General features: G+C 34.1%; 1 protein-coding gene across 3 annotated transcripts in view; it reads right to left on the reverse strand.

Annotated features, from left to right (window-relative positions):
* The window catches only part of NAB1 (NGFI-A binding protein 1), a 60,045-nt gene that overhangs the window by 22,047 nt on the left and 11,953 nt on the right, over window positions 1-26,045 (reverse strand). For all 3 annotated transcript variants that reach the window (XM_031960302.1, XM_031960301.1, XM_023499346.2), the window contains exons 2-4: window positions 16,896-17,730; window positions 9,401-9,534; window positions 6,172-6,223 (exon numbers count right to left, since the gene is read on the reverse strand). In XM_031960302.1, the coding sequence (XP_031816162.1) occupies window positions 6,172-6,223; window positions 9,401-9,534; window positions 16,896-17,714 (1,005 nt within the window). In that variant the 5' untranslated portion in view covers window positions 17,715-17,730. The remainder of the gene's footprint in view (window positions 1-6,171; window positions 6,224-9,400; window positions 9,535-16,895; window positions 17,731-26,045) is intronic.

Here is a 26,045-nt window from a genome sequence, read left to right on the forward strand (position 1 = left end):
AAAAAAAAAAACTAACCAGTAGCAATTAAAAACATGCCTAGTTATGAAGAGGAAAATTCAGACTAACCTCTAAGTACATTTACAGGAAAAAGTGGATTCGACATATTAAACTCACATCTACCTTTGCTCAACAGGTACTTTAAATTCAGCCTCAAGTATCAGGAAAATATATCATCCATTTCCAAGAAACATTACTACTAAATCTGTTAAAATACTTCTCTCTTTTCACATTTATTATTTCTATTCTACACTGACATTCTATTTTGCCATTTTATTCAAGAAAATTTCTATTCATGTATATTTGCAAAAATAATGTCAATTGTCAATGTCAGCTACCAGGTTGTATTCAGAAGTGAAAATTTTAAAATTTAACATCAATAAGAAAAAATGTTCATCATCAAACTTCTAGATCAAAAGTTCTTAACTTTTTTGTGTCATTAATACCTTTGGCAGTTTGGTAAAGCCTATAGATACCTTTTTAGAGTAATTTGATTAAATTCATAATTGATGGAAATGTTCAATTTCAATTAGAACCTAGTGAAAACAAATATTTATTTTTTCCCCACCCAAATTTATGGGCCCCATGAAATCTATACATGAATTCCTTGGGGAAGGGAATCCATGGACCTCAATCAAAAAGCCTCCATCTAGACTGTGAGGTCAACTATCTATCTATATATTCATCCATCTATATAGGACCCCTTAAAAGTTTTCATCCCTCAAAACCAAGTAGAAAGAAAAATCCTACTTTTAAAAGCCATCTCAATGTCAGCTCCTAGATTAATGAAATGGTTTAATAGCGCTCATTTTCCAGGAAAATTATACAATTCATTAAAGGAAATAAAAATGATATTTTGGGGAAAGCCAATGTGTTAAAATATAAGTTATTCTATCCATACACATTCACATATTCTTTATTTCCAAAACTTTTGTGGGGTGTGAATTTTGAATTTTTATATTGGGGCAATAAAATAGGTTTCAACATGGTAAGTATTCATGTGACTCATCAAAGATTTTCATCAAGACTAAGCACTAAAACAATGTCAATAAAGAAATAATGATATGGGTCTTATGCCAAATCAGAAAGTAATTTGAATAGTAATGGCTGTCAGTATTAGTGCCACTGATGAATAAGATTAGAACTGTTTCCCTGCTGTCTGACTTACATTTTTGATCACTTGAACCTCATAGTGTTCCCTTTCTTCTTCAAACTCACCAAATGGGTTCCTTCCTAATTTTCTTCTATTTGTTGACTTTCCTTTCTATACCACTAGTTTCCAATTTTTACCATAAGAAGTCAATTAGTTAAAATTAATAAGCAAGGACTTTTACTTACAACATTGCCTTTAGTGGACTTTCTAGTGCGAAACAGCTCTAATAAACAGTCCTTTAGGGCAGAGTGCCAAGTAAGTATATCCTTGGATGGAACCAAATACACTGTAGAACTAAGTGTGTTAAAACCCCAATATAGAACCAACAACATCAAAGTAAAAATAAGCAAACAAACTTTTCCACACCCTGGATCTGTGTTAGTCATTTCCCTAAAATTATGTCTATATGCTTTAAAGCAAGTTCTTAGTAGGAAATGACCACAAAAGACAAAGTCATATGAATTCCCATCAACAATTAATAAGATGGGAGACAGACTGACATGGTTCAAAGAGAGTTGGTCTCAGCATAAAAAAAAGACGTGGGTTCAAGCCCCACATACGTAGTAGCTGTGGATCACTTCATCTCTTATTGATCAAACATTCTCTAAGACTATACATTTCAGAAGAATCTGTACTGGTTTAAGAAGTTCCTCACCAGAAGCTCCCTAAACCAATAAAAATGAAAGAGACAGAGATAAACAGAGAGACAGAGACAGAGAGAATAGAGAGAGACAAAGAAAAAACAGAATCACAGTGATATATTTTGTTGATGTTCCCTTGACTTAAAATATTCCCTTAAGTGCTTGATTTTCAATGTCCATTAGTCATTAGAGAAGTAACAAAGCATTTAACAACAAATCAGCAGACAAGTGGCATTGCACAAAAAATAATGAACCAGGAAAAAAAACAGATTCTAATCACAGCTCTGTTTACTCACTTGCAAACTAATTTAGTGACTTACTGCATCAATCCTCCTTCCTTCCTTCCTTCCTTTCCTTCCTCCCTTCCTTCCTTCCTGCCTTCCTTCCTTCCTCCCTTCCTTCTTTCCTTCCTTCCTTTTTGGTTAATATGTGCAATTCTCCTAAATACATGTCCATATTCATCATGCCACATGAGAAAAATCAGATTAAAAGGGGAAAAAAATAGAAGAGAACAAAAAAAACAAGCAAACAAACAATAACAATAACAAAAAGATGAAAATACTATGTTTTAATCCACATTCAGTCTCCACATTTCTCTCTGTGGAATGCGGATAGTTCTTTCCATCACAAATGTATTGGAATTGCCTTGAGTCACCTCACTGTTGAAAAGACCCAAATCCATCACAGTTGATCATCACATAATCTTGTTGTTGCTGTGTATAATGTTCTCTTCATCTGTCTTTCTTAATCTCAGTTTCTTCATATGTAAAACGAAGCATTTGAACTAAACAGATGAACTCTAAGGTCCCTTCCATAACTTCAGCTGAGTCCCCAATGCATCTTGGCAACCCTCATACTCACTATTTCCTTATATTACTATCCTCATAGAGTGTTCCAAACCTATTCTCCCTGAAGCTCTTAACAGCTTAAAAAAAGATAATTTAACCTCACAAATCAATAAATGAAGGTCAAATGACAATTCCCACATATTTCATAGCTTAATCACTTACCTTCTTCCTTTCCTTCTTATACAAAAAGAGGCAACCTTACTTCTTACTCAACCTTTGATTCCCACAAACTCCTTCAGGACCTTGAATCAACAATCAATTGACTTCAATCTTTCTCTCTCTGGTGGCTCCTTACCATTTATTTTTAAATATACTAATGTCTCTTCATCCCTACCTGAACCTTCCTTATCACTCACTCTCTCCTCAATCCTTTATAATCTTCTTCTAAAACTGCTCAAAAGCTACAATCACACCTTATTATTAAATCTAATGGACTTTATTCAGTACTTATCCTCCTTTACTTCTCTGCAGTATCTGAAATTGTTGAACAGTATCTCCTCTCCTGCATACTTCTGTATCTTAGCTTCAGATATCATTCAATTTGTTTTCCCCCTACTTCTCTAATCTCTGTGTCTTTTGTCCTCTACCCTCTTTGTTTCTTTATACACTCTCCCTTGGCAACTTCATTTGCTCTATCTACCTCAACTATCACTTTCTTTCTTTCTTTTTTTTCTTTTTTTTTTTTTTTTGGCAGAGCACTCCTAAATAACCTCTCATCCCCAAATGACAGTTACCTGGTTATCCTGCCAATGCCACAAAGTTAGCATCTCCACAATTGATTTATATTTCTCCAAATAATTTGCACTTCCTTCTGACTTCAGTATTTCTGCCAGTAGCACTAAATCTTGACTGTTTTCTCTACTTCATCTTGAATTTCATCAATAACAAAGTCCTGCTAATTTTATCTGATAGTGTGTGCATCTTGGATCTTACTGCCACTTCCATAGTACAGACTCTCCAAATCATTCTTTTTTACTTCCTCCTTAACATTCTCACCACATCGATTCTCTCCCCTTCTCCAAACCACCCTTTATACCAATGTAAGACTATCCTTATGTAGAAATCTGGCCATGTCACCTTTTTGCTCAAAACCTTTCAATAGCCATCTGCTACTAACAAAGTTCAATCTTCTTAGCCTGGCATTCAAAACCTCCATAATTTAGGGTTAATTTACCCTAAATTTCGCATTTAATTTAAATTTATCAATCAATCTCATTCTAGACTTCAGCCTTACTAGTCTACTTTTCTTACTATCCAAAACTCAAACTTTCCTGTCTCCAGGGTTTTGTTCCAGTTATTCCCAAAGTCTATTCAATTCAATTCAACTAATACTAACGATGCATTTCTAATGTGCAAGGCATAGTACTAGGTCCCAGGAAAACAACAACAAAAGTAAAAGTCTATTCCCTCAAGGAGTTTATAATCTACTGGAGTATCTAGATTGCCTTTTCTTGCACCTCTGGGCCTATATAATTCCTACTCATCCTTGAAAACCCAACTCAAAAGCAATCTACTTAAGGGAGGCCTTCTCTGGCCCAACTCCTCACTGCAATGGACTTTCTATCCTCTGCTCTGGATCTCCCAAGGCATTTTTGTTTGCAACTCTTTAAGATACTTCAACAAGTAGCAGTTAAAGGGGCCCATGAGCACTATCTGACTCTGGACCTAGTCTGGTTTCATTAATCAAGTGGTCACTCTTGGCTGTCATGCACATTCTCCAACATCAGAGGGCATTCTTGGACTCCCAGAGAGCTGGCTGATCTCATCCTTGCACCTCCAGCTCTGCTTATAAACCAGGTAAGTGAAATTAAAACAGCATGGCAGAACGCTGGTAACACTGTTACCTCTATTATTCTGTTCCTTAGTTCCTCCACTTTGTTTATCCTCCCCTTTCTGTCCCATGAGTCTCCTTTTTGTATTGCTACACAAGACAACACAGATGGCCCATGCATTAGCACCAACTGTCTAAGAAGACCTTTTGATACTTTAGTAAATAAACTTTGGATGAGGTTTTGGTTATGTATATTATGTATATGTATATATTATATCTTCCTGCTATACTGTAGATTCCACTAGAGGAAGGACAATGAATGTCATATCTAAAATTTGTATCTAATCCAACAACTACCAAAAATCTCTGCATACAAAAGGTGCTGATTTGACCTTCAATTCAAACATTCTATCATATCTTAGCATCTACATGTGACTATATAGAAAAGACCTCAAAATATAGCATTTCTGGCCAGGTGCTGACACTAACTTCTTTGTTTAGTAGGCTGATTAGCCTTAAAACAATCAGCTTATTCATTACATATTTAAAATATATATATATATATATATATATATATATATATATATATATATATATATACAGTGATCTAGAAACCATTCTTAGTTCTGAGGGTCCCTAAGAGAGGGAAGTACATTCCTCCTTATAAACCCCAACCTGATCACCTGCAGAACAAAAAATGAGAAGTATATTCTGGTATTCAATGATACTCCCCCTCACCTCCCAACATAAGTCTCAGTCTCACTTATGTGGGTCTAAGAATTGGAATTTGAGCACTTAAAGGCTGCGTTTATTTATCAATGTATTATATATCAAATATGTACTAAACTGATTAATTATGTAAGTAAAATTTAGGGAGAATAAAACTAAATAGGTTTAAGCTACACCAGCAAAAGAACTTAGGAGATGACTAAGAACTATTACATTGAATTCCCAATCCCCATATTTTAGCCTACCTGCATTTTGGATTTCCTTCACAGGCTAATTGTACAATATTTCAGAGTCTGATTCTTTTTGTACAGCAAAATAACGGTTTGGTCATGTATACTTATTGTGTATCTAATTTATATTTTAATATATTTAACATCTACTGGTCATCCTGCCATCTGGGGGAGGGGGTGGGGGAAAGAGGGGAAAAATTGGAATAAGAGGTTTGGCAATTGTCAATACTATAAAGTTACCCATACATATAACCTGTAAATAAAAGACTATGAAATAAATAAAAATAATAAAAAACTAAATAAGTTTTCACTGAAGCACTTTACAAACAAACAATCATTTATCTACAAATTACCAATCTTTACGGTCTGCTGGCAGATGATTTTTTTAATACTTGTTGGTTATCTTTATGCTCAAAAGTAATAAAATTTTTTTGAAAAGTTGTCTACAATTTTGATTCTCACTAATTTACACTGTATCTTCCAAATAACAATGTTATTTAATCATTTTAGGCCATGTCTTCACGACCCCTGCATCACCTAACTAATATACAGAACAATAGTATTGACCATTTTATCTCTCAGTCCTTTAGTTTCATCTATTAAAAAAAAAAAGTTGGGTAATCAAGTTTCTTTTAGTTCTAAAATTCTTATAATCTACTCAAGGCTTTTTAGGATAAGATATTAAAAATCTATTTTACAAACAAAATTCACATTCTATAACTTTTCTCACATTTCCTTACTTATATTTTTTAAAAATAGCTGATTTTTGACTTAAGAAAATATATAAAAATATAATAATACCTCTATTTTAATTCTCTTGGGGGACAATTCATCTCTTTCTCCACATTTAGACCTAAGGAAACAATAAATAAAGATTACAATTTTTCTTCTTAAATACATCTCACTCGGTATTATTTTATTAAAACATATAAATATTTTATATATTAAAACATAAACATTAGGATAACAAAAAGCATCACCCCATCATTTTCAAGTTTACATGCAAAGACCAATTCTATCAAGAAACAAGTAAAAAGTAGCTACCATTTACTTATGCAGAAAGGAAATGATCATTTCTTATTTGTAGCCCCCAAATAGAAAGCATTCAATGACATTTGTGGACTGATTGATTCATATCTTATCCTGAAAAGAATAAGAAGTGAAAATGAGCTTCAATTCTTCTCTTTAAAAGCAGCAGATCAATGGTGGCAAAGAATTGGAAACTGAGGAGATGCCCCTCAATTGGGGAATGGCTGAACAAATTGTATATGATTGTGATGGAATACTCTTTTGCTATAAGAAATGATAAAGTAGATGCTCTCAGAAAAACCTGGAAACACATGAACTGATACAAAATGAGATGAGAAGAACAAGAGAAAATTGTTCACAGTAATAGCAATATTGTAAGATAATCAAATGTGAAGGACTTAGCCATTCTCAGTAATACAAACAATTCTGAAGGACTTATGATGAAAAATGCTATTCATCCCCAGAAAAAAAATGGACTCTGAATATAGATTAAAGCATATTTTTTTAAACTTTCTTTATTTTTCTTGAATTTTTTTTTATTTTGGTTTATGTTTCTTTTACAACATGACTAATATGAAAACAGGTTTTGCATAACTACACATGTATAATTTATATCAAATTGCTTGCCTTCTCAATGAAGGGAGCAGGAAGGGAGGGAGAGATTTTTTGGAACTCAATTTTTAAAACATGTTGAAAACTTTTTATGTGTAATTGGGGGGAAATGAAATACTAAAATAAAAATAAGTAGCAGATTAAGACTAATTTGTGATGGAAGGACAAACTAGCATTTACACATGAGTTCTAAGAACTCTACAGAAATATATAAAGCAATAGAAACTACCTTAGGTTAAACTTTTAAGTTTAACATAGAGAACTGTAGAGAAGATGGAATCTCAGTAGGAACAGTTCCTTCTGATTATCCAAGCGCAGAAAGGACAGTCTGTATAATACAAATGCAAGAAAACCTACTATCCCAAAAGTCTAAGTTCATACCTATTAAATCTAGGGTCTTTTCCCCTGTAGCTACTATTTAATTACCTTTTGCTACTGAATGGAAAAAAAAAACAAACCAAAACACTATAATTGTAATTACATGAGTGATGGTTAGAAACCCAAAGTGGTGGGTAAAGAAATGAAGGTCTAGTGGATAAATGAGGGTCTATTAGTGAATAAAAGCAAAGTAAACCTAGACCTTTGGAATTAGGTTAGGGATCTAAAGGGAAGGATCTGTAGATGACAATAATAATAACTACTCACCTTTATAAAAAGATTTAAACAGCATTTTTCTTCTTTTTTAAGATCTAATTGAGTATTTTTTCCAATTACACATAAAGATAGTTTTCAATATTCATCTTTGTAAGATAAGAGCTCCAAATTTTTTTACTTCCTTTCCTTCCCTCCTCTCTCCAAGACTGGTAGCAATCTGATATAACTTATAGATGTATATTCATGTTAAACATATTTCCACATTAGTCATGTTGTGAAAGAAGACTCACAACAACAAAAGAGAAAAACCATCACACACACACAAAACCCAATGTGAAAATAGTATGCTTTGACCTGCATTCAGACTCCATAGTTCTTTCTCTGCATGTAATCAGAATTTTTTTTATCACAAATCCCTTGGAATTGTCCTAGATCACTGCACTACTGAGAAGAATTAAGTCTATCAGTTGATTATCATATAATCTTGTTGTTACTAATGTACAATGTGCTCCTGAGTTCTGCTCACTTCACTCAGCATCAGTTCACTAAAGTTTTTCCAGGGTTTTCTGAAATCCATCTACTCATTATTTCTTATAGAACAGTACTATTCCATTACATTCAACACAACTTGTTCAGCAATTTCCCCAATTGATGGGTATCTCCTTAATTTTCAATTCTTTGCCACCACAAAAAGAACTGTTAAAAATATTTTTGTACACATAGGTCCTTTCCTCTTTTTTATGATCTCTTTGGGACAGATATAAACGTGAAATTCTAGATCAAAGGATATACAGTTTTATGGCCCATTGGGCATAGTTCCAAATTAACAGCATTTTCTAAAATTCTAACCTTGAGGTGATTTTAGCACAATTATTATTGTCCCCATTTTAAAAATGAAAAAAAAGCTGAAATGATTTGCTCAGTGACACAGCTATTAAATGCTAGAGTAAGGACTCAAAGACAGGTTTTCTGTCTGCACATCTAAGACTTTTCCTATTATGTCACATAGCCTCTGCAAATATTTCAAAATGTGATATATTTATAGATAAAATTATGAAAACCCCCCCTTACTGAGGTTTTTTAAATTATTATGATCTTTGATTTCTCAAAAGAAGTGTCATACACTTTACTTGTTAATACTAGAGCTATCTTTTCCCTCAAATGCAAGGCAACAATATCTTTGTAAATATCTAAAATATTTGCTTATAACTTCCTTGCCAATGGGTAACACATCTTTTCATACTCCATGGGTTCTTAATATAGTTTCTTTCAGTTAATCAGTGCTCCATAAATATTAATTAAGTCTTCTCACTGCACACAGTAGGCACTCCAAAATAGAATAGAGACAAAGGACTAAGTTGCAATTTTTTAAAAAATAAATGCAACTCGCAATATGTATCAAAGGCAGAATTTGAACCTTTTCCTGGACCTGGGGCTAGCTTTTTCTATTATGCCAAGCTCCCTCCCTAGATATTTAAGAATATCTGTTAAATTCAATGATTACACTTGCAACAAAAGCTTCTGAAAAGGGAGAAAAATCCTTTGAGATACTCCCTGAAATTATTTATATTGCTAAAAGGATAATCATAATATTTTGAAGAGCTGCATTCAATATCAGAATTCATGTTAGTAATGCTTTGAAAACTCAATGCTTTTTTATTTCTTGTTTACCACACAGTCATCCATTTACTCCATCAGAATCACGGAATTAAAAGGGGGAAGGAAGGCATGCAGCAGGATCTGGGGATTGTGCCTAAACATCCTAGTTTCACCATTCAGTCTCTTTAAAGCTTACTTGGTTGTTCTATAAGTGTACTTGTAGGTAACCTCTCGAGAAATCTGCCGAGAAAGGGCAAAGAGTTCATCTCTTCTTGTCAAAAGGGCATTATCTTTGACACAAAGCTGAGCGGCTGCTTCATTAACAGTCAGCTGAAAATTAAAACACAAAAATGATTTTCAAACTTTTCCATTCAATCACATAAGATGCTTTGCTTAGTCAATAAATTTAAATGGCATTTCACTTAAAAACAATGATTTTATGCTGTGGTTTGTATATGGCTCTGAATATGTGTATACTCCTAATGTCCTAATTAACAAGAAAACTAAGTAAAGTCACAGATTTAGAGCTGGAAAGGACCTTACCTTAGCATTGTACAATCCAATCTTCTCATGTAATAGATGAGAAAACTGAGGCCAAAAGGATACAAATTAGGTCAAAATCAAAATATATGAGAGAGCTTGGATTGGAACTTAAGCTCTCTTATTACTGAACTGGAGATCTTTTCACTAAATTGTAATGTTTCCAGTCCTACCATGTTGTTGTTCAGTTGTGTTCAATTCTTTGTGAACCCATTTAGGGTTTTCTTAGAAAAGATTTTGGAATAGTTTGTAATTTCTTTCTTCAGTTCATTTTACAGGTAAGAAAACTAAGGCAGAGTTAGGTGCCTTACCCAGGGTTAAATAGCTAGTAAGTATCTGAAGCCACATTTGAACTCAGGAAGATGAGTATTCTAGAATTCAAGCACAACACTCTTTCCACTGAGCCACCTAACTGACCATAATCCTGCCATATTCTGCAATTTATATTTTTAGAACCCTTCTCAAATGAACCAAGTAAAACCATAATCTCAGTTTTATTATCTTATTTTGGAAGAGAATCATAAGGACAGCAAATATGTGGACAGGAAATAAATGGACTTTTGTATATGAAAAGGATGATGATCTCCTCAGCCGTTTCTTGGTTTTAAACTTCACAGAACCTGTAAGTTGTATGTTAAATTATTTTTGACATCAAAAGTGTGGCAGATTGGCCAAAAGACTTCATTATGAAATACAGTGTGTCAAAGTGACATTCTAAGTCAGAAACATACAGATTTTTTATTGAACCACAAAAAAATTTTTGCAGTATTATTGCTAGAAAATCAATAATAGAAATCCACACAGGATTTGAAAAGTCGTCATCATAAATTCAAGAGGCAACAGTATATTAGGCAAGTTGGTAAGTCTTTTTATTCAGAGTATTGTGGAGACCTCTCAATTGTCAAACAGACTTTTTTTTTAATGCCAATTAACCTGCTACTGACTTTTGCAATTATAAAGCCTAAATCTTCTACTAAAAGCTAGATTCCATTCATAAATGTGGGAAAATTGGTCTCCATATTTATTTCCTTTCCCTAAAAGAACACTAGTGGAAAATGTTTTCTCAAGTATTTTGGGGGGGTTCATGATTATACGCTTTGGACCTGCAACAAAAGACTAATTTTTAAAAGTATTTTCTAAATAATTTGTTAACTTCAACTAGGCTAAAATATTAATCATTAACCTTTCCAATATTATCTTTTGTATTTTAATTAGTTATTCTTTAAATGAGCTCACAAACCTAAATTACTGTGATAAAGTCTGATTGACCAATTAAAAATCAACTGAGAAGATACTAGTTTGCTATAGTGCCAAAGGAAAATAACTCATATAAACTGAAAACAGCGTTTTGCTTCTACCACCATACTGCAAAGCAAACAACAAAAACTACCAAAAAACAAAAAACAACCAAACAAAATATGTCACCGATTCTATGATTTTGAATTTAGGCTCCAAAAGACCAGAAAAGGCTTCCTAAGAATTGCATGTTTAACCTATATTGTATTACTTGCTATCTAGGAGACAGGGGGAAGGAAAGAAGGAAAAAAACTGGAACACAATTTTGCATGGGTGAATGTTGAAAACTATCTTTTGCATTTATTTTGAAAAATAAAAAAACTATTCTCATTATTCTTTTAAAGATTCCTAAATTCTAAAATTCTTCAAGGATCATCATGAGGAAAGATCCATGAATGATACTCAAACTACACTCTGAGGATTTTTAATGAGTGAATTTTTGATAAGTAAAACCAAAATATTCAATCATAGATATACAGAGATAGGAAGGACAACTCTAGTCATCTGGTAGACCAATCTCCTCGTGTTACAAATAAAGAAATTGAGGTCCAGAGAAGTTAAGGTCATACAGGTTATTAAGTAGCTAAGCTGGAATTTGAATGCACGTCTTCTGACACCAGTATGGTGGTCTACCATGCCCCAAACCACCAAAATGAAATTTAAATCCCAACAGAAATACATACATTTAAAATTTTGTTGTTGTTCAGTTCCTTTCAATTATGTCTCATTCTCTAGGACTCCATTTGGAGTTTTCTTGGCAAAGATACTGGAGTAGTTTGGGCCATTTCCTTCTCCAGCTCATTTGACAGATGAGGAAACTGGCAGTGTTAAGTGACTTACCCAGGGTCACACAGCTAGTGTTTGAGGCAAGATTTGAATCAGAAAGATGAGACTTCCTGACTCCTGGTTCAGAACTCTATCCTCAAAGCCACCCAGTTGCCCTCATTAGGATATACTTAATGAATAAACATCCTTTAAACTGCAGAGGTCCTCAAACTACGGCCATGGGCCAGATGCAGCAGCTAAGGACGTTTATCCCCCTCACCCAGAGCTATGAGTTTCTTTATTTAAAGGCCCACAAAACAAAGTTTTTGATCTGAGGGACAGTGAACTGGCCCCCTATTTAAAAAGTTTGAGGACCCCTGCGTAAAGCAAACACTTCCTTCACTGAAAGTAGAATTTATGATTGTAAACCTCTACAAGTAGAAGCAGTATGTTACAATAGATAGAAATGACTGGAATATATGAAGACCCGAGTTCAAGTCCTTCCTCTGACACATATATCCTGGCTGTGTGGTTCTTGGGCAATTCACATAATTTAGGCTGACTAGTGCTCTAGAGAATAATCTCTAAGATTATAAACTAGAGACAGTAGTACACTCTATTGGCAGAGAGTTTTCCCATACTCTTTATATGAATGAATTCATGGATCCAGTCTCTCATCCCTTTTTTTCCTAATTTTCAAAATATACAAATTTTATTTTTATAATTAAGGAAACAGAATTTCCTATCTACCCTCAACCTCACGTCCCTCCTACCTTCTCTTTACTGGTTTTTATTGTATTCTCTTCTTGGTCTTTATTGACCAAAATGTCAATATTTCATCCATATTTCCAGGTAAAACAGCTTTTTCTTTTTCCTCAGAAATACTAAAGCTGAGATAACAAAACTTCTTTATCATCATTTAGGACAGAGACTAATTCTACTAAAAAAAACTCAATTATGGGCAGTGAAAATCATAATGTTAAAATTTGGAACATCATTGATCATTTAGTGTGCATATATACTTACACAATCCAGTCATGTTAATACATGACCCCCAAGTAGATTTCCATTTGAATTTTTGAAATAACAATAACAATAGCCACAAATGTGAGAACTAAGGCTTTAGAGCATTTGAGAGGTATGTTAATATTTATTTTACATGGTAATGTTTTTTCTTCTCTATATTAGATTATAAACTCCTTTGAAGCAAGGAGCATGTCTTTCTATTTATTTTATTACCTCATATTGCTTTGCACCTAACAAATCTCAATAAATCTTTGTTACATGAATAATAAAAGCTGATTTTAACTAATTTAGTATTTTTGTTTACCTCTCCAAATTTCCTCAAATATTTGATCCAAGAATACCATATGAAATAATATGGAGTGTGCCCGCTTCCCCTTCCTCCCCAAAAAAATATAAGGCAGTCATCAGTTGTAATTGTTAGCATCCAATGTCTCTTCTAAGGTGTCATAACTTTTGGAAATGCTCGTTGGCTACAGCAGAAAACTCAGAATAACATGTCTCTGCTAATAAAAAATTAAAACTGCCACTGGTACTTTAGCTAAAAGGTTTTATAATCATGACTTATTCTATAATTATTTACTTGGTTTTCGATGTGCCATAAAATCTAGTTTTCTGTGTGGGGAGAATTTACGGGAAGAAAGCTTTTCCAAGCCTCTTGGAAGATATAGAAATCATAGGGTTTTTTCATCCAGCCTGTCATATCTCTGTCTTGAAAGACAAAGAGGCATTCTGAAATCACTCAGAAATACTTCCATCTGGCAGGTATTCCTAACTCAAAGTTTCCTTATTTAAGAGGTAAATCTACAATATTCTTGGTCCTTGGCCTATTGGATAAATCCAATTATTTTGAAATATAAAACCTAAACTACTGCCAAACAAGAAATATAGAGTACTAAGCAAATTGCAAATCACTTTTTCTCCCTTCTAATTTGCCCGGAATGTGACAATTTCCTAATTCCCTAATTTTAAGTAGTTCTAATGATTAACAGTTGAAGAAATTTTGCTAGCAATAAATTTTAAACCAGAATTGATAGATTAATAGCTCATGGCTTCAGAACTCAAATCAAAACTATTCAGTAGTATGAGTATAAATTTATAGAATTCTATGTGAAATTTTTTTTCAAGAATCCCTTACAGCCTTTTATTCATTAGTTTGTGAATATTCTTATATGCCTTGGGGAAAGTCAGCAGCTATTTGGGCATCAGTTTCTCAAAGGATCTACTCAAACAATTAGGAAAACCCCCCTTTTAGCAGTCTAGAGACACCTCTCCAATCTTTCTTGATTTAAGTAGAGTGGATTTACAAAAAGAATTAGTTTCCATTCCTAACACCCTCTGACATTTCCCAAATACAGGCCTTTCAGTCTTTGTGTTCTATTTACAATTTAAAAATAGATTTAAACAGAGCTAAAACATGGCAGAGTTTAAATCTTACTGAAACTGTAGTTGTCTTTTGTTAAAAGTATGCCTGTTCTTGGTGCAGTGGATAGAGCGCCAGCTCTGAAGTCAGAAGGACCTGATTTTAAATCTGGTCTCAGGCACTTAACACATCGTGGCTGTGTGACCCTGGGCAAGTCCCTTAACCCCAATTGCCTCAGCAAAAAAAAAAAAGTGTACCTATTCTTAAGGAGATTTCTAAACACAATTTAAAAATATTAAAGAGCTACACTGCTAATTATGTTTTCCAGAATCATAGAAAGTTTCTTCTCATTCCTAGACTGTGAATAAATACAAAGAAGTTCACAGTGTGGATAAATCTCTTCATTTTCCTTAAGGACTTGTTTGCCATTATACTTTCTACTGGTACATGAGAACAGTTAACCAAAACTACTACAAGTTCATGAGATGTACAATGTAATTGGATTCATTACAAGAGAAAGGCACAAAAAATGTTTGTGGCAGTCCTTTTTGTAGTGGCTAGAAACTGGAAATTGAATGGATGCCCATCAGTTGGAGAATGGCTGAATAAATTGTGGTATATGAATGCTATGGAATATTATCATTCTGTAAGAAATGACCAACAGATGAATACAGAGAGTTTCGGAGAGACTTACATAAACTGATGCTAAGTAAAATGGGCAGAACCAGGAGATCATTATACACTTCAACAACAATACTATATGAGGATCAGTTCTGATGCAAGTGGCTCTCTTCAACAATGAGAAGATCCAAATCAGTTCCATTTGATCAGTAATGAACAGATCCAGCTACACCCAGCGAAAGAACACTGGGAAATAAGTGTGGACCCCAACATAGCATTTGCTCTCTTTCTGCTGTTGTTTGCTTGCTTTTTTGTTTTTCTTCCCAGGTTATTTTTACCTTCTTTCTAAATCCGATTTTTCTTGTGTAGCAAGACAACTGTATAAATATGTATACATAGATTGCATTTAACATATACTTTAACATATTTAACATGTATGGGACTATCTGCCATCTAGGGGAGAGGGTGCAGGGAAGGAGGTTTGGAAAAGTTGGAACAGAAATTTTTGCAAGGGTCAGTGTTGAAAAATTACCCATGCATATGTTTTGTCAATAAAAAGCTATAATTTTTAAAATAGTGCTAATAATAGCACGTACTTCCCAGGCAAAAAAAAAAAAAGAGAAAGGCACATTTTGCATGTATGATGACTTGAAGAACTCATCACTAAGACAAATTTAAAAGTTCAGAATACTTTACTTTAAATTGTTACCAAAGTGGCATTAAGTTTTGTTAAAAACTTAAAAACCAATTTAAATACACATGAGTGTTCAATTTATATGTGCTGAATTCATATTTGTTTCTTACTCCTAAAAGGAGGAATGGCTTAATCACCTCAAATTTTTTTATTTTCAAAGAATGAAACATTTATTTTAACTTCTGAAAAATACATATATATGCAAGTCATAAAAAATTTATTGGCACTTTTTGTACTCAATCAGAATAATTCTGAATACATGGAGCTGCAAGGATAAAGTTAAGATTTTTTTAATGCCAAAGTCAATCTAAAACCATTTTTTAAAAAGCCATTAAAATCTTTGGATCACTGATCTAAAATGAATTTTTATTGGTACAATATGAAACTGCTTTATGTTCTGTTTATTTTCCCATAATTTTTTTAAATGGCTAGTTATAAAAGTCATTAAAATTTTTTTATCTATCCAAAATAATCACATACAAACAGTATTATAAATAAAATAGTTTTATGTTTTCATGAGCTGTGAGTCCTGCAATTTCTTATAAAAATAACATTATACATCAAAAGCTGTCATCTTTCAGTACAATAGAAAAATAATGAGTGTTAAGTACTTTAACATACACATCTTTTATATTCTGCCAGCTCCTTTCCCTCAAAAAACAATTAATACCAATAAAAATAGATAATATTTCTATAGCACTTTCTACGTGTCAGATACTGTCATGTACTTTTACAATTATTTCATTTGATCTTGGAAGAAAATGTGAAATATTGATTTCATTTGACGCTGGAAGATAGTGTGTGAGGCCAGAATAAGGAAGTTAAAAAGGGCTTTGGATATATACTGGCTATGTGACCTGGGCATGTCACTTAACCCTGTTTGCCTCAGTTTCCTCATCTGTCAAATGAAGCAGAAAAGAAAATGACAAACTGACAAATTGCCAAGAAAACCCCAAATTCCTGTAGAATCAGATATGACTAAAAAGATAACTAAACAACTTCCTTAAAATAAGCCTGATGCTATTCATATCTTATCACTGAAAGTTTAAATTTTTAAGGAATATATCCTTTGAGGAAATTTCTAGTATGCATTTTAAATGTCATAAATATATTTTACTCTAAAATGTTTCTAAAATTGCACATGTTTAACCTATATTGGATGATTAGAGGAAGGGGAAAGGGGAAAGAGAGGAAGAAAATTATGGAACACAAGATTTTGCATGGGTGAATGTTGATCTTTGCCTGTATTTTGAAAAATGAAAAGCTATTATAAAATAAAATAAAATGTTTCTAAACTTACTGCCTAGGAAAGGTAGCATTTCTTGAATATAGAAGAGTAGAAAAGAAGAAGGAAGGAAAACGCCTAATTCACTTTTGTTCTGTTTTTACCTCATGAAGTGTGAGATGTTTGCCATCTTTCCTTTTTGAGTCAAATCTCCCATATATTGCACTATATTTCCGAATCTCCTCCTCTTTATGTGGATCGTCATCATTCATTTCAAAGATGTGGCCAATCATTTTAGCCAACTTCTTATTGGTTTTCAGCAATTCTTTCACTTCATTCAAGTCACTTTTGGGCAGTGTGGGGACCATTCGTTCTACACACTCGGCCACGGACAGAGCGGCAGCTGCATCCAGAGCCTCCGTGCTTTCTTTTGGTGACGCTGGGGAGCCGAGGTCTGCGGGGGAGAGGCTGTGCTCGCTTTCCGTAGTATGGTGACCTTGCCAGAGCCTGGAGTCGCCAGCACTTTGTAGCGCTAAGGTCCCCACAACATCTGACTTAGCTGGCCCCAGGCTCTGTACACACGTGGTAGCAGCACACTTTGGAATCTTCAAATGAGGTTCCCGAGCATTGCTGCTCCTCTCGTAAGAACTACAAGACATTCCCAACCACGTAGGAGAACCCTCTGGTAATTTATAAATGGGGATGCTACTGACGGGCAATGAAGTGAGAGGCTGATTAAAAAGACCAGGGTTTGTAACCCAGTCCCTTAAAGCCTTCTGCAACCTTCTGACATGAAGGGGCTTACTCGCCATGCCCACTAGGGCCATGATTTCCAAAAACTCCTCTTCACCAGCTTCACAGAGCTGCTGGACATCATCACCACCTTGTTGGATGAAGGCATCAAAATAAGAAAGAAGGTTGGCTTTCTGTAATATTCGGTATAGCTGCAACTCCCCCAGGGTCCTAGGTAGAGCTGATGCCATTACTGAGAAGTCCAAACTGCAAAGAGCAAAGCAGAGGAATAATTTGTCAAATTATTCATTATCATTTAAAAGTACTCATTTTTATATAGCACATTAGGGTTTGAATGTAATTTATAGACATCAACTCACCTTCCCTTTATTCCTTCAACAAACTAGACATCAAAGGTTTTAAGAATCAACTATTGTAATAACAAAGAAGGGAGTAATCTAAATGTGAAAATAAAATGTGATAGACATCACTAATTTTTTTTTTTAACAAACCTTGGTATGAAAATATTATACAAAAAAATTTTAATTCAAGTTTTTTTTTTAAATTGATAAAAATGCAACATGACAAAAAAGTCTTTTTAAAAGCTTCCTTCATAAGAAAGCAGAAAAAAATCTTTGCAGTCAGCTTTATTAATAAGATTATCATTTCTAAGATATATAAAGCACTGTATCAAATTTATAAGAACAAGAGCCATTCCTCAATTAATAAATGGTCAAAGGATGTGAGCAAGCCAGAGGATGAAATCTAAGCTGTGCACAGTCATATGAAATAGTCAAGGTACTATTAAGAAACATACTGTTTTACAGAGCTAAAATCTAGCAAGCAAACTGTATCCTGAGCTTGACAAAACAATAACCCTTTGCACTTACTCTCTGGATGATCTCAGCCACAGCAAAATCCCAAAATTATTTCATATAATTATTGTATTGTTTTGACCAAGCATCAGTTGTTCTCTGAGCTCAGATGAGCTTGAACAAATTTGGACGCGTAATGGTCATAAACCTTGCTATGAAGCAAACTTGTCACATTTTTGCTGTTACTCTCCATTATCACCATGTAGCCACTGGTATAATTATTGAGATTTGCCCATACTAACGTGGGTTCCTCCACTAGTGGGGTATTCATTTCCTTCCTTGCTTGCAAGCCATTTACCTCACTTTGAATTAAACTTCTAGGGGGCAGCTAGATGGTGCAGTGGATAGAGCACCAGCCCTGAAGTCAGGAGGACCTGAGTTCAATGATGACGGAAATTATAGAAACCTGAGGAATTAATGCAGAGTGAAGTTAGAGTGAAGTTTAAACAATAACAAAATATTGTTAAGACAAACAACTTCAAAAATCTTGGATATTCCAACCTGCACAATGACCAACCACAATTTCAAAGAACTCTTAATGAAACATGTTATCCAAATCCCAGCTACAATGGTGACAGATTCTATATTTGACCTAGCCTATATACAATTTTGTTTTGTTTGATTAGACATGTTTGTAGTGGATTTTGTTTTTCTTGCTTTCTACATGTTAGAGTGAGTATTAGGAAAAAGTAGAAGGAAGAAATTGAACATCCTAAAACTTAATTTTTTAAAAAGCTGCCTTCAAAAATCACTCAATCAGTGCTTCTGGGATCTATACATCTTCCTCAGTACAAAATACAGAATACACACTACTCATCAGAACAGATAGGTGGATTGTTTTTTCCTAATAAATATAACAGATATGTCCAGATGGTAATTTTTATATGGAGTAAGCCTTTTTTTTTTCCTCCTAAGACATTCATCTATCTAGGCACATGCCAAAATTCACTGAATTCGATTAAATGCTGTAGAAAATGATTGTTATTTTTTAGTTCTTTGTCAGTAGCTCTGCACACAGAACTACAAATAAAACATGATCATTAAGATCTGGAGCTAGGAAGGACCTCAGAGGCTCAACTAGTCTAATTATTTCATAAGAAAAGAAAATGAAGTTCAAAGTAATAGGGACTTTCACTCCAGATAATAACTAATATTTACACAGCACTTATGTGTCAGGCACTGTACTAAGTGCTCTATGATTAGTATCTCATATAATTCTTACACAAATGCTAAGAGTAAGTTGGGTGCTGTTATTATCCCTATTTTCGGATGAAGCAGAGAGTGATTTAATGTCCAGGGTCACGGTCACCTAGTTACTAAGGCCAGATTTTATGAATAGACAGTATTAGCACAGACCTGAAATCTTTATTCAAGCTCATCAAGCTAAGTATGCTTGTGTGGTAGAAAATGAGAATATGAGATGGACAGACAGAAGAATTATATTAAGAGAAGAGTTATGAATAGTAATGCTCACATTACTTGGGAACTTGAAATCTAGGCAGAGGAATTTTGTCCTTGATGCAGTAAGAGGCATCTAACAAGTGTTTAAGATGGAAGGAACTACTTGGGATAAGAGAAAAACAAACCAATCCTTGCCCACGAAGAGCTTGCCTTCTACCGGTACAGAGAGGAACAATTATAGGATCTATACAAAGCACATTCAACTTTGGGGTAGGGAAGAATACCAATAATGAGGGAGATCAAGGAAGGCCTGTGTGGCATCTGAGCTGAGAAGGAAGCAGGACATTCCAAGAAGCGCCAGTGACTGGTTAATGACCAAAACCAACACCACTGACTATCCCTAGGAAAGCAGGGGATACTGAAGGAGGCAGAATGGGAAAACATGATAGCATGCACTTTTCAGTTTTTGGCCTAGGAAGAGACATTGTGGGAAAGAATGGACAGATTCTTTTCTTTCTACAGATTAAGAAAGTAAAATAGAGACTAGAATCTGTCCTAAAAAAAGAAGCTAGACTGGCTTTTCTGCCATTAGGTATCAGGATTAGAAAAGTGAACCCAGGTTCTCCTTTCCCTGCCTTTTTTGGGGCTCTCTGTCTTGAGCTAATTCATCCTGGAAGGGTTAAGGCTTTGCCACGATCCATGAACCAGAGTGGTCACTGAGACTGATTCCCAAATATGCTGTAGGCTAGCCTCCCGGGCCTTCTGGTTCAGCAGCAGCTCCCTTTCTCCTTTACTTGATCTCCAATGACATCTCAGGATCAGTCCTGGAGCCAAGGAAAAGGAAGGACAGAAGGGGATAGACAGATCTAGTCTATCCTATCCTGTTCCTTCCCTCAACCCTTTAAGTTCCCATCAGGCCAAGAGAAATAATATTACTGCCTTCTCTATAAATACATACACAAGTACACTGACACACACATATACACAAACATACCACATGTGAGAGACATAATGATTTGTACAAGGGTCCTGGTCATGAAGACACTCACAGTCTTGATCTTAAGTTTCCTAGTTTGTAACATAAGGCAAATAGGCCAGAATAGAATGGACCACAATAACCAGATGACGTTCAAATTCCATTCCAGTTCTGTTTGTATCCTTTAACCTCTTTTCCGTTCAGATCCTACCTCCCACTTTCTCCTTCTTTCAGGGGTGTGCTGGACTCAGCTACCACCAAGAGCTCATTATCAAATTTTCTATCTAAGCATTTACATCCAAGAAATTGGCAAACATTACAAATCAGAGCCTGATTTATTGTTTTGTTGATTGTCCAGACTTAAGAAAATGATGGAGAAAATGTTAATCATGCAAATTTAACTTTAAAATGTGTCCTGCATTTTTTCTAGCATTGTTTATTAAACATTTACCACCTCAGCTTCATGTCTCTCAAAGTCTCTTCAAATAAGTAAAGTACTCTGCTAGTTTTACAGTACATATAAATTCAACTAATCACAGAAGTTAAAACAAAGGCACTCCCAGAACATAGGAAATCCTTACATAGAGCATAAAAGCTGGAAGGAATCTTAGAAGACAGAATGAAGCTCAGAGATTATGAAGGAAAGGGGAAGAGGAAGGAGAAAAAAAGAGGAATTCTCTGTCATGTCATGGTAAATCAACCACATGTAAATGATATGCAAATGAATGCTAGATTTAATGCAGTCAGATTTCCGTTTCAAACACCCTCAATTTGAGAAGACAGTGGGACACCTAAAATGGAAATGTCAGGGAAATAATTGGAAATACTGTCTGTAGTACAGGTTATATGTTAGAACTGGAAACACATTCAGACATCATGTGGACAGATGTGATAGGTGAACCATAAGAGTATGTAGAGAACAAAGCAGGGGGCTGAAGCCAGAAATATGAGAAAAACATCTAATTAAGGGACAGAATAACAAAGATCAATCATCCAGAATCTGTAAGAGAAAAAAAAAAATTGGAGTCTCAAGAATACATGGCCAAGGTCAAAAGTTACAGAATGGAGTAGGAATAGAAGGCCAGAGAAAAGGCCACCAGTAATTTTTCAAAGGAACTGTTTTAGTTGAAAGGTAGGAACATACATTGGATCTCGATCAATTTTGTGATTATGCCAAACTTCAATTAAAATTAGCTACCCTTAATAGTACACTGTAATTTAGATAAGAACTAGTAAATGGCCGAGTTGGAAGAGAAATACAAGCCTCATCTTTGCATTTCATTTTCTCCTACCTGTAAAATAAAAGCCAAGTCACAAACATTTATTAAGCATTAACTATGTGCCAAGAACTATTCTACATACTAAGGATATAAAGGCAAAAATAAAAAATATACCTGCTTTCAAATTTACATCCTACTTAGAAAAACTGTAGCAATTTTCATTGCTCAAAAATGCTAAGATTTGTGACTTCTATATTTAATAGAAAAAACAATTTTTTTTCAACAGTTCAATTGTAGTCAAAATGCTAGGAACTTAAATACTACAATTAAGTTTCCTATCCCAAACTACAACAGACTTCTAACTAATTAACTTTAACTGATTCTCTAATTCTGTTCACCTAATGCTCAGAGGGATCCACTGGAATCAGGGAAGAGAAATTGAGGTTGGGAAAAGCAAAATACAAGAAGGAGTGTTAGTTATCTAAATGTTTATGACTGAAGCAGCAAAGAAATCTGGTAACCAAAGTTTTATGAACCACATATTGTGAAAAAATTTTTACATCAAAAGTGAGACAAAAATTTGCTACTTAAATAAAAAAAAATTTTTAAAGTATATGGGCAATTCCTAGCTTCAATGGATAATGACTAATAGATATGAGTAGAAAATTTATAAAAAAAAAGGAAACACAAATGACTAATATTCATTTGAAAAAAATCAATAATTTCAACTAAAGGATTTAATAAGAAAAGAGAAGGAATCTAAAACTCCTTTGAAGTCCCATCCCATACATGAAACTGGCAAAAATAATCAAAAACAAGGAAACCTAAATAACAAAGTTGTAAAGAAGCAAGTATACATTGCCAGTAAAATAAAAAATTTGCAAAATCTTTCTGTAAAGCAATCTGGCATTATTCAGTAAAAGTTACAAAAATAATCATACTCTTGGATTCAAAAATTCTATTGTTGGGAATATAACTTCAAAAACCTTTTTTTTTTTTCAAAGATTTATACAGCAGTCTTGTGTACAAAAAAATTGGAAAACAACCTAAATGTCTAACAAGGCAATTCATTAATATAAAAGAATACTACAATGAAATTGTAGGGTTATGAATTAGAGAAGCTTTTTTAAAAGATTTGTATGAAATAGTCCAAAACAAATATTAAAATAAACTAAAAGACAAAACCAGAAGAATGTAATATATGCTATAATTGTGCAAGAGGAAAAAATGAACAAGAATAAATGAACAGATTCCGAATAGAGAGCGTGACTGAAAACATTCTTATGACAACTTATGTAGTACAGTTAAGTTAAATAAATACTAATTAAATTTAGTTGGCTGTACAGATGTTCTGTGTTAAATTTTTAATAAAAAAAATTCATTAAAAAAAAACTTGTATGGATCACTGAAAACTGTCCATGGCCTATTGAGAAATTTTATTTTAGTTAGTAAAAAACTTTAATTCTATAAAATCTTAGACTATTAAGACAAATCTTAGGAGAGAAAAAAAATTAAATATCTAGCTTCTGAAAATGTGCATGCCAATAGAAGACAGGATATGCCTTAAACATCAAAATCACCGTTTACAGACTTTGACAATACCAACATTAATCAAAATACTATGGTTACCCTTATTAGAATAGGAGCTCCTTGAAAGTGGAAGACAGTATTTTGGAATTTTTTTTGTATCTCAAGTATAAAATCCAGTGCTTAGCATGAGGCAGTAACTTAATAAAAGCTTGTTTGAAGAGTGGTTGATGAAAGGATCATTGGAAATCAAGTATACAATTCACAAGAAAATTCCAATATGTAAAAGAGTGAACTAGAACTAGTGAACTAAAACTCTGCATAAAATTTTAGGGTTTTAAAAAAATTTATTCTGAGACTTACATGAACTGATGTTAAGTGAACTGAGTAGAACCAAAAGAACACTGTGCAACAAGATTATGTGATGATCAACTGTGATAGACTTGGTTCTTTTCAACAATGACATGATGCAGGCTAATTCCAATAGACTTGCTATGGAGAGAGCCATCTGCATTCAGAGAAAGAACTATGGGGATGGAACATGGATCACAACATAGTATTTTTACCTTTTTTGTTATTGTTTGCTAGACATTTTCCCCCATTTTTTGATCTGATTTTTTCTTGTACAGCATGATAAATGTGGAAATATGTTTAACCTATATTGCTAGGGGACAGGGAAAATGGAGAGGGAGTGAGAAAAATATGGAACATAAAGTTTTTGCAAGAGTAAATGTTGAAAACCATCTTTGCATGTATTTTGAAAAATAAAAGCTATTTTTAAAAAAAATTTATTTTGAGATTTTTGTTCTAATTTTACCCAAAGACATATAGACAATATGAATGATCTCTTCCAGAATTTGTTTATATGATATATATGTGTGTGAGAGTATATATGTATAAGGTCACATATTTTATACATATAAGTATATATGTATTTAATATCTCCTACCCATCTCACTAGCAGTCATCTAAACTCCTTTCAGTTACAAATAACACCGGTGGACCAAAGTAACTAGTAATTACAAATGATATAAAACAGGACAGAAGATGCCCTGTCTCTTGCCATGATTAGCTTACTTCTGGTGTCAACTGATCAATTAGGGATTCCTAGATTCTGGACTTGACCTGCCCTTCCACCAATAAATAAGATGACACACTCTTCCTTCCCTGCCTCAGCTGACTTCCAAAAACCTGACTTCTTGTCAGATTGGGAGTATGGTACATCTGCCAAATTCCTGTCTGGCCAGACTTCTATACAAAGATTTAGGGAGAGAGACCAGGCAGATTCCATGGCTTACTATGGAACAATTTGATCTCAAGGTCTTTCCTCCGGCCCTGACACTGAAAGAACAATGAACTTGAGTGAAAATGCACCTCTTATGCTACCTACTGGAAAGAGCATCAAGACTGGCTGAAGACTCAAAGGAGGATTTCTTTAAAACTGTTAACTTTATTGACAAAAGGAGTGACAGTAGTACTTTGACATAGAGCAGCTTTTCTATAAAAGGCTATAAAAATCTGAACCTCATTGTTAGATTATAAGTACTTTCAGAACAAGGATTGTTTTTTTTTTTCAATTTTGTATTTGCATCCCCTAGCACAGTACCTGACAGTCAATCATTCATTCACTCAAGAAACAATGATTAAGTACTTACTCTGCACCAAACACTGTATTAAGTTCTAGAAAGACAAAACAAGTAAAACAGCTCCTTTTCTCAGGAAGCTGACATTCTAATGGGGAAAGACTAACATAAAATCAACTAGGTACAGAGTCAAAAAAGAAAATGCAGCGTAGAAAAAAAAGTTGCTATTGTTATTTGTCCTTAGTTCTCCAAGAGGGCCACAACATCAGGAAAAGATGCCATGACATGCAAGTGATTTAGGTTTAAGTGAGATTGGACTATCTGGTCCAGTGGCAATATTATCAGATGAAGGATTGAGGCTAAATTTGAACTCGGGCCTTCCTGACTCCAGGCCCTCCTGACTCCAGGCCCAAGGCTTTATCCACTGAGCCCCATCATGGCTACATGGATAAAAATACCAGTATAAAATTAGAATGTGAGAAGGGGGGATGAGGGGGGGGTGGTTAGGAAGGATTTTAAGTGTCAAGGATATTATATTTGATTTTGGAGGGAACGGGGGGGGGGCATTTATTGAGTGGAAGAATGACTGTAAAATCTGAGATTTAGGAAGATCACTTTGGCAGCAGAGAGTGGAGGACAGACTGGAGTGAGAAGGGACTTGAAGCAGGCTGATTCAACTTAGTTCAGGAATGACATTTTTAGTCATATGTAAAAATGCTTTCAATCACTATTGATTAGAGAAATACAAATTAAGATAACTCAGAGGTATCCATTCACACATCTCAGATTGGCTAAGATGACAGAAAAAAATAATGATCAATGTTGAAGGAGATGTGGAAAAACTGGGCCACTGATACATTGTTGGTAGAGTTGTGAACTGATCCAACCACTCTGAAGAATAATTTGGAACTATGCCCAAAAGGCTGTAAAATTCTGTAAATCCTTTGATTCAGCAGTGTCTTTACTGGGTGTATATATCCTAAAGAGATCATAAAAGAGT

The sequence above is a fragment of the Sarcophilus harrisii genome, chromosome 3, assembly GCF_902635505.1.
Source record: "Sarcophilus harrisii chromosome 3, mSarHar1.11, whole genome shotgun sequence".
Taxonomy (NCBI): domain Eukaryota; kingdom Metazoa; phylum Chordata; class Mammalia; order Dasyuromorphia; family Dasyuridae; genus Sarcophilus; species Sarcophilus harrisii.